Source organism: Buceros rhinoceros, unplaced genomic scaffold (assembly GCF_000710305.1).
Source record: "Buceros rhinoceros silvestris isolate BGI_N320 unplaced genomic scaffold, ASM71030v1 scaffold33434, whole genome shotgun sequence".
NCBI classification, from domain to species: Eukaryota; Metazoa; Chordata; class Aves; order Bucerotiformes; family Bucerotidae; genus Buceros; species Buceros rhinoceros.
The window spans coordinates 12,356-22,481 of NW_010409407.1; the positions used below are offsets into that span (position 1 = coordinate 12,356).

The 10,126-nt window shown below is 41.6% G+C and overlaps 1 protein-coding gene across 1 annotated transcript in view; it reads left to right on the forward strand.

Annotated features, from left to right (window-relative positions):
* SYDE2 (synapse defective 1, Rho GTPase, homolog 2 (C. elegans)) overlaps positions 1-10,126 on the forward strand; it is a gene marked incomplete at its 5' end in the record, with an annotated part of 23,299 nt that overhangs the window by 9,188 nt on the left and 3,985 nt on the right. Inside the window, 4 exons of the mRNA XM_010135227.1 lie at positions 1-785; positions 3,691-3,817; positions 8,900-9,081; positions 9,964-10,121. The exon at positions 1-785 is cut by the window's left edge and continues 14 nt beyond it. Coding sequence (XP_010133529.1) covers positions 1-785; positions 3,691-3,817; positions 8,900-9,081; positions 9,964-10,121 — 1,252 coding nt within the window. The remainder of the gene's footprint in view (positions 786-3,690; positions 3,818-8,899; positions 9,082-9,963; positions 10,122-10,126) is intronic.

Below are 10,126 nucleotides of genomic sequence, written 5' to 3' on the forward strand. Positions count from 1 at the left end.
ATGTGATAAGTCGTTACCATCTCGACAGCAGCGTGTTGTCCCAACACACCTACAAAAAGAAAAACTCAAGGACCTCCAAATCCTTCAGCAAAGGTGGTTACCTCAGTGATGGTGACTCTCCTGAGCTTATAACAAAATCAGGTAAACATGGCCATGAAACCAAGTGTGGGAAAGGGAAGGAAAGCCTTCCAAGTAACAATGCTAAGACCGAAATAGACATTGATGCCTTCAGACACTACAACTTTTCTGATCAACCCAAGTGCTCTCAGTACATCTCTGGACTCATGAGCATTCATTTTTATGGTGCTGAAGACTTAAAACCACCAAGAATAGATTCAAAAGACGTCTTTTGTGCAATACAAGTTGACTCAGTAAACAAAGCAAGAACAGCCCTGCTTACATGTAGGACAACATTTCTGGATATGGACCACACGTTCAACATAGAAATTGAAAACGCTCAGCACTTGAAGCTGGTGGTGTTCAGCTGGGAGCCCACCCCACGGAAAAATCGGGTGTGTTGTCATGGAACTGTGGCTCTTCCTACTCTCTTCCGAGTGACAAAGACACACCAGCTGGCTGTCAAACTGGAACCGAGGGGGCTTATTTACGTCAAGTTGTCACTCATGGAGCAGTGGGAGAACTCTCTCGATGGCCTTGATGCAGATCGGGAGCCTGTGATGTTTGGGGTAGATGCCCGAAAAGTTGTAGAGAAGGAAAATACGGGCTTAATGGTGCCACTTTTGATGGAGAAATGCATTCTGGAGATTGAAAAGAGAGGCTGTCAGGTACTGTGCATGTTTTAATCACTTTTGTTAATATTTCTGTGTTGAGATAGCTGTTGTTGCAGAGTGTGAGTAGTGAATGGGAAAGGGGAAATTAAAAACACCTTTACATACCAAGTTTTTTTGCTTTGCTGCTCATGTTTGGTGAACACTAGTCGTTGTAGTGTGGGAAGAATAACAGGGCTGTATGAAATTGGTGCTTCCAACTTGGCCTTTGTAGAGGAGATGAACACTTGCTCACAGGAGATACTCTTAGTAGTGCTTTAGGAATAGGGGTAGTGAAATGAACCTGCAGCCCCCAGGACGAGGACTCACCCTCAAAAAGCAGAGCTGAGAACTTGAAAATGCTTGATTCCTGGAACATGAAGCACTCCATAAGGACATGTATCTAAATACGAAAATGAATATTATGTTCCCTCTTACTCAAAACTGAGGCCTTGTGCAGTGTCACAAAGTGATGAGGACAGGTCCTTTGATAAAGGCTTACTTACAGGTGTGCAGCCTCAAGCATGTTAAGTAACCCCTGTTCTGCATAAGACTTTTGATATAATTTGAAATAGATGAAATTCAGCATCTTGTAATCTTTAAAACAGCATGTTATCTGTGTAATAATGGAGTATTCATAGTTTTCTTGAAACTCTGGTTACTGGTATAAAATTTAAATTTTGTTTACTATATACACAGACTTAACACGTGCAGTCTCAAGCCAAAGTGCCAAAGGCCCCTCTGTGCCACCACTCTGCGCACAGCGTTAAGATGAAGAGGAAACCGTGAAGGGCTGAACTAGGTGTTTCCCCCCTCCAAAGTCAGAGGCTTCTTGCCTTACTTCAGTTTGTTTTCAAAACTAGGACTGGCGATGAATGCTGTAAAGCAGCAGTGGCCAGCGTGTTCTCTTCATCCCAGTACAGTTTATTGTTTGATGTAACCCAGTGGACAAAAATGTGTATGAGGAGCAAGGTATGGAAACAGATCACCAGTTACGGATGTGAGACAAGTCTGTTAGCAAGGACTATGCACAGTCCTAAGATCGGGTGTTCCCCTTGGCAATTCATTTGGAACCTGTGGGAGGACTATTACACGCTGTGCCGCTGAGCCCTCCTTTTCTTTTACACCTGTTTTTGCTCAGGTGAAATTGAGAAGTAATCTCACCTACCACTGTTACTGTTTTAACGTGCTGACAGGTTGGATATAGTTCCAGGTGTTACCCTGCTATTTATAGCCTAGGTCATAAAATACATAGAGAAGTGGTTTGTCTGTGTAAGTCCTTTGAAAGTCACAGCTGGTAATGACTGTGTGACTCTTACTGTGAATGCTTCTCCTAACATTATGCAAATCAATGGAAAAGAGAAGATTTATTCTTTCCAATGTAGCGTCCCATGGTTTCAGCATTTTGTTTTGGGCTTATTAGCACCTAGTCATGCAGATGATATTGGGTAATCAAGGCAGCACTGGTAATGAAGCGATTGGAATCTGAATTGTCTGAATGTACTTGGTGCTTTTGAGCATGAAATCTAATTTGTGTATTTTGCACAGGGAGAAACAAAAATGCAAAATATACTGTTAACTTCTTGTTTTAACCACGTGCTTATCTGATATTTTTTACTTTCTTATAGACTGTAGACTACTGTCATGGTGTGTCACCTCCACCTGAATTTCAGATGTGGCTTTAGATAACTTTTAAAGTTCAAAAGAAATTGTCTTAGGCAAATACTAGATTGTATTCAATATTGGGAAAAAGGGGGTACAAATTCCATTGCGTAACTTTCCATTTATTTAAATGAGACTTAATATATGGCCAGGTAGATACTCCTGTTTGCAAACCTAGATTTGCATGGTCTGAGTCAGTACAGTCTAAGGCAGGGTGTTTTAGGGTTTTTTTGTCTTCTGAGTTCTTGGTAGTTTTGGACTAACCATTTACTGCTCAGTACAGCTGCCTATAAAGCTCATTAAAATGAGTATATTTAAGATTTAGTTCCTTAAGATCATAGGAGTGCTTTCTATAAATGGTGTTGATGAAAGTGAAGAGTAAATAATGATAAAAATGCAAAGTTTGAGTGCATGGAAGCACGTGATTTAACTAGTAATTTGTTCCAAGAGTGGTGTGGGTTTTATTCCTATCACCTTGAACATAACCCCTGTTCTGCATAAAACTTTTCGTATAGTTTGAAACGTGCAGAAGTCAGCATCTTGTCATCTTTAAAACAGCGTATTATCAGTGTAACAGTGGAGTATTCATAGTTTTCTTGAAGGTCAGGTTACTGGTATAAAATATATAGTAAACAAAATTTAACTTAATGTTGTAGGAATTTTTTTGTTTATTTTGGGTTTTTTAATTGGTTTATAGCATTTTGTCTTATTTTTAGAAGGTAATCAGTTGTATGACTTTTTTTCTGCTAATGATTAATAGGTATCTTTTGGTATACTGTAATTTTGTATATATAAAGCTCAAAATACTTTTTTCCTCATTTCTTTCTGCTGTAGTTCCAGTTTTATCTTGTCTAATCAATTATACTTTTCTGCTCAAGAATATGGTGATCTGAATGAGTAGGATAAGAAGAGAATAGATGCTTCATCTGTGTTTCTTTATTTCCTGAGTTTGTGTAAAAGCAAAGCACTAAATGATTCCATTTAAAACTCATGTTTGTCAATAAAATCCTGCTCAGCTTGTTCACTGTTATGGAAAACATAAGCGTTATTCACTTAGCACATAACATATTCCCAACTCTGTCTCTTGTTAAATGTTTGGCACATATGTGACCACTTGATGTTAACGGTTTGCACCGTTTGAGTTTCCCTAACGTACGTTTCCAAACTGTTGGGTTTGTTGCGCTTTCCAGATGAGACAACACGTGATGTTGATTATTACTCGGCATAATGACTGATGTGGGGCCGTTGTTCTTGCTTCTAGGTGGTAGGCCTGTATCGGTTATGTGGCTCAGCAGCGGTTAAGAAAGAGCTTCGAGAGGCATTTGAGAGGGACAGCAAGGCTGTTACTCTCTGTGAAAGCCAGTACCCAGATATTAATGTCATAACAGGTAATACATTTACATGTTTTTCTTTAAATGTAGAACTGTGCCATGTTAAGGTACCTTTTAAAAGGTGAAATTGTGCTTTCAACTAGTTTTCCGTTGTCATTTAACAAGCTGTTAAGCACTGCTTTGTATTGCTAAAGGTTAGGTGAGAATGAGTGCAGTAACCTTGGGGATGTGTGAATATGCAGCATCGGAGATTTGGAGGCAGGAGGGTGTGGAAGGAGCTGCTCTCAGTAAGTGTTCTACCAGTAACAGAGGGAAGTGGAAGTCTGAAAGGAGCTGAAGTCCCCCAGGGTGGTTAAATCTCTGCTGTTGGTTTGTGTTGCAGCAGATCTTGAAAAACTTGCTGGTTATCAGGCACATCAGCTGTGCTGGTTGCCCTGCAACAAGTGGTCCAGGGCCCATCTCAGATCAACTCGTTCTCCTGCCTTCGTGTTGGACATTGCAGGATTTTTTCCCCTCCTCTTGTGCTGGCTAGTTAGAGCTGCAGGGTAGTGCCTTCATGTGATCGTTGCTTCTTTTAAAACATAATTGAATGGTAGCTTTCTCCTGCTCTGGAGTGGCTCTTTGCTTGCTGTCAAGGAACGAGCTGCTGGCAGGGGTGAGGAAGACTGGGAGCTCTTAGGAAGCCTGCATCAGCTCTTTACACGAGTGTCTTCACAGGAGTTGCACTGCACAACTGGAGTAAGTTGTTGAGGTTTTTTTGGTTTGCTTAGAAGTGGAACAGTTCTATAACTACTGTAGTTGTTGCATAAGCCAAAGCTGATCTAATTTCAAGCGTCACTGAGTAAACCAATTGCTCCAGGAGTATTCATTTCCTACATATCCAGGGATGGAAAATGTAACAACAGTAGTCAGGGAATAATTTTCTGTGCCAAAGCCCTTTCTGTAACATCCAACATGGGACAGTTTACCCTGTTTGGTGGTTTAATTCATTTCAGTGTATTGGGAATGAATTTTGTTCGTTACACTTTATGATTATACAAAGTGGTATCAGAAGATATTACTTGATGACATTTATAGGGTTAAGTAAACCTTTTGAATCCGAATGTGCTGCAGTTAGTCTTGCTTTGGCTGGTTTCACTGTTGGATTCAGTACTGCTCATGAGTACCTGTGTTCCAGCAGCAGAAACTTGTGTTTGTTTCACTCCTGTTGGATACACCCTTTATAAAGGGGAGATAAGTAAGGAGGTGTACAATCAAAATAAATTGTATAAAAGGGCTTTTAAACTGGATAATTTTCTTCTCTTTACAAATTAATGAGAAAAAGAGGTGATAACTTCTAAGATCAGATTGTTCCATGAAATTACTGAAGTTCTCTTTCTGATTTTTGTAAATGAATTCAGAAGCGAGAGGAAAAAGCTCCTCTGTTGATTTCTGCCAAATAGCAGGAACTGTCTGACACTGACTTGTAAGCAGACAAATGGCAAACTGCTGTTTGGCTAATGTAAACTTAAGGCTAATGGAAAACTTTGGGTTTTTTTTTGTTTTTGTGGTTTTGGGTTTATTTTTTTTTTTAAATTCTGGAACAGTAAAAATGGTATTGTACTCCCATGCTACAAGTAATCCTTACAATAAAACAGGATTTGTGGAAACAGTTCAGGATCGTCATGGGAAAGGGTATAGGAACTTAATTCTCATCCGTACACGAAAGAACCTGTAACATTGCATAAGCATTTCGATTTTTCCTGAGTACGTTGTACACTCAGAACCAACCAGAACTGGCTGAAACTGAAGTTTAGACTGCAGGAGAGCTTGGTACTCGTGCAAAGCCCTGGAAGAGCAGCCATGCCCTTTGATGATCTTTCTGTCACGAGTTTATGATGCAGTGGTTAAATAGAAAAGTGTACTTCAGTTATTCAATATACATTGCTGCAAGCCTCACTGGTGATGGTGAACTTTTGGTGACCATGTGAATCCCGCTGGTCTCTTAGTCCTTTTTTGGTTGTACTACTGAAGGATAATTTTTTTGCATCCAGAATTTATATTGTCTGTCTTACAGAAAAAATACGGGGTATGCTTTTGTATACGTTACATTGCAAGAGTTTACTTAAATGCTACTTTTCTTACAAGGAAAAAATGGTTTTAAGAAATAGATGTTAAAAAAAAAATAAATTATTTCCCCTGCTACCCCTGAGACTGTGCTGTGTGATTGCATATAGTGCCTGTGTTAGCGTTGTGGTGAAAGGATTGAGTGAAGGGGTCCTGCGTGAGTGGGAGGGACCAGGGAGGGAGGGGTTGTTTGCACCCGTAACTCCCACTAACCAAAACACAGCCCCCTCTCTAATTACTGTGAACAGCGTGGTCTGTATTGAAAGGGGAACCTGCAGTTTTTGCTGACAAACCTGAGGTACCCACCGTGCTTAGGAATAAAGGAGCCTACAAAATCTCTGTTGCATGTGCTTAGGGAGTTGGGTTGCGGGGAAAAGGTTTGCTGTGTTTTCAGTGCGAAGCTGATGCACGTGATTCATACTTCTATCAGCCAAAACATGTGTTCCATAAAATATGAATCCTCAGCATAAATCTTGGCTGATTTGAAGTGCTGCCTTGTGTCCTTTTTGAAATTTGAGTCATGCTCTGCTTTGAAAAGATTTAAAAGATTTTTTTTTTTTGACAGCTCTCCAAAGACTAAAGAATGAACATTCAATCATTAAATCTTGACTGAGAAGCGCTCTTGGGATTTGCACAGACTTACACACAATTAGGTGTGCTCGTGCCTCAAACTGAAGCGTGCAGCAAACTTTTGGAACTGACCAGTAGTCATATTGATGCATCGTATCTGTTTGCATCCACGTGAATTCATATCTCTGCATAAAGCATGCAATACCGTTAACAGTTCAGTGGGTCAGAAAAATGAGGAATTAATGAAGTGGATGGCATTTCTGCTCGCTGTCTAAAGTTGTTGTGTGTGGTTGTGTCAAGGGGAATGTGCTAGTGGGCTGGCAGCAGCAGGAAGCATAGATTTGTGTCAAAAAATAACAGCAGCCTCTCACAGGGCTAATTTAGCTGATTGAATAGCAAAAGGATTTAGAAAGGTCAAGAGACATTCAGGGCTCCCAAACTATCCTGATATTCAGAGCTAAACAGAAGAAAGTCCTTTGGCAGGTGGTAGTCCTATGAGTGTGGATGCTATTACAGGAATTCCTACTAAATGATTATCGATAGACATTTGTGAGTGTTTCAGCAGTGTAAGCTGATTTGATTGTAACATACCCTTCCGTGCTGTAAGCTGATTCTGATTTCAGCCTCCCCCTCTAAAAAAAGCACAGCTGAAACAAAGATCCTGATAAAAGTCAGCATCTCTTGCTAGTGTGTTGCTTATGGAATAAAGAAAGTAAGCCACAGTGTTGTACAGCACCAGCCTCTGCCCTGTTTGTCTCGGGTATTTTAACCAGCTAATCCACGTGTGGAACATGGGCCCTCCAAAATACGGGGGAGTAAAAATTGGTGGACAGGAAGGAATAGGAGTAAGTTATTAAACAAAAACTGGCCACTTAAGTGGAGCCGTAAACAAAAGTGGCACATTCTTTTTTAAATTAAAGCTACCAAAGGGAATATATTTTCAGCAAAATATGTGGATTGTTGTTGGCGTATTTTATATTCCTGATGGGAGTTCCCATTTTACACGCAGAGTGAGCTGTTAGGTGCTGTGTGGTGGTCTGCAGAGACAGAAGTTTTGCCTTATGCTGTGGAGAGAGGTATCCTGGCAGCTCCAGGGGGTGATGCTCGTCATTTAGTGCTGCTGTGCAACATTAGCTGCATTACTGCTAGGTGTGGTATTCTTTTTAAAATACAAATATTTATAGGAGTAGAAGCCAACTTTTGTACTTAACAAAATATTTTAAATGAATTGTGGTCTAGCTAAAATGGGTAGATGTTTGTGGCCCAGAATGTGTTTTTCATGGACAGTAAAAGCTGCTGGCTTGTTTCGTTCAAAGTTTTCTGTGTCAGTTGTACTGGACATGTTGCTCCTGGATAGCATTCTGCTGTGTCTTTCGCAGAGGGCTGCTGTTAGAAGTCTTAAGTGTTTTGGTTTCTCTAATTAGATTCTTGCAGTCACTGAAACCCCACTGCAACTGAAGTGTCAGCCAGCCTCTAAAGCCAGCTTATAAGAATGCAGATGCTCAAGTCCTTTTTGTTTGTTTGCATCTGTGGAAGGAATAGGGGTTAATGAGGCGCTTGCTTGGTTGTTGCATCTCCTAGAACCAGCTTCTCCTTCCACACATCCCCAGCTCCTGAAACAGTGCAGTATGTCTCTGCAACGGGGAGGGCTCACTCTGTGGGTATTTTAGCTAGTGTCTCCTGAGGATGTGAGTTATATTTGTCATGGCAGAAGCGAGTGGTGTGCTGGGGGATACAGAGTACCCAGAGGCAAGGGGAAGTTGGTGTTTCCCTTTTTAGGACATCTGTTTGGTTTGTGCTTTGGTGGGTGAGAAAATACTATGCATTTCACCAAATGTGCCACTGGATGTTTGCTCTTAATTTTATAGCTGAAAATAAAGTGACCAGAAAAATTAACTGCTGGTTGTATATAAAGGAGGAGGCGTCATCAAGCTGAAAACTTTGGTGTTTGTAGGAGCTCCTTTCCTTGGACATGAGGTGGACTGCTAAGAGCCCTTTCCTTCCTCTCCCTCACCTCGATCAGGAGGGAGCCTGGAGAGATTCTCACCCTGTGCCCAGTGTACCCACTTCTAAACTTGCAGCAGCCTCTGTGTGCACCCCACTTTGTTGGAGACAGTGACCTTCCTACCCTGGTTTCACTCCTTAGTTTGTGATGAGCTGCCGTGCATGAGCTTGCAGAAGCTGCCAGGACTGTGGGGACAGAGGTGCTGGTCCTCCCAGCCTTGTGGGGATGTTGCAGAGATACCTCCCTCCTCTTAGCTGACCCTGTGAGGAGCCCTTGTGGTTCACTGTTCCCTTTTGCTGTCGTCCTCCGATCCCTCGCTCGTGAGTGTAAGGTTTGTCACAGACACGGAGGACTTTCTGATGGGACAGGTGAAGCTGATGTGCCTTAGTGCCTCAAAAATCACTGGAAAGTGAATCTGCAGCTTGTTAAAATCAACTGTTCTTGTGTCTCTTGAGAAGGCGTCCTAAAGGATTATCTGCGAGAGCTACCGTCTCCCCTGATAACCAAGCAGCTCTACGAAGCAGTGTTGGATGCCATGGTGAAAAACCCCTTGAAAATGACAGCAAGTGGTTGTGAGAATGACCCGAGTGACTCTGAGCACACAGCAGCCCTTCTGGATTGCCTGCCAGATGTTGAGAAGGTGAGCAGTGTTAGCAGGTGTAAGTAAATTGCATGCTTCAGAAGATAAAGGAACGTTTTCACACTGCGTATAAAATGTGTCAAAATGTGACCTGTTTCCTGACCTAATGGTCCATTTGATTTTTGACGTTCCACGTCTTTGAAAATACTTCCATGCTGTGATTAATTGGAGGGTCTACATTGCTGGATTTATTCTAGTTTGCATTTTATATTGTGTCTGTGAAACCAAACAAAACGCTGTGATCACTTTTACATTGTTAGATCGAAGATTATTCCCATGTGGTGTCCTGTTCCATTTTTGTGGAGCTCTCTAATCTGTGTGTCGTAATTACATGGGCAAATGCGTTCCTCTTTCCTGAGTATGTGCAATAAAGCCTTCGCGTCCCATCCTGCGCAGCGTAATAGTGCTGTGTGCTGTCACCTGCCAAACTGACCTCTGTAGAAAACCACAGTTAGCCCATTTCCGGGAGAGAGAGCGAGCGAGTGGACTGCACAGTACCTGGAAGTTACCTGGAAGCTTGTTCTGATGCTGAAGTCATATTGAGGGTTTCTTTATTTTCTAATGTACCCAGATCATCTGTACTAGTTCTTCAGTTTCTCTCCCCTCCCTGATGTCCCCTTTCCACTGTGAGGAAACTCATCCTTGTAAAACTGAGATCAGATAAGAAACAAGCTGAATTTTACCAGGAAGTCTACCTTAACTAGTTGCTCTGTGATAGTCTCATACAGCTTTTCTAATTCAGAGTTTAGATGTTCCGTTGCTGGGTCTTGGTAGAAAAACCATAGCTATCAGCCTTGATCTTATTTCTCTAGAGCAGTGATGGTAGGGTGTCGACACCACCTTCATCTAGTGTTTTTCCTAAGCAGTGTTTTGTTCTTTTAGGCTACCCTGAAGATGCTGTTGGATCACCTGAAGCTGGTGGCTTCTTACCACGAAGTAAATAAGATGACGTGCCAGAATTTAGCTGTATGTTTTGGGCCAGTGTTACTGAGCCAGAGGCAGGAGACCATCAATCATAACAACAGAGTCTTCACAGACTCGGGAG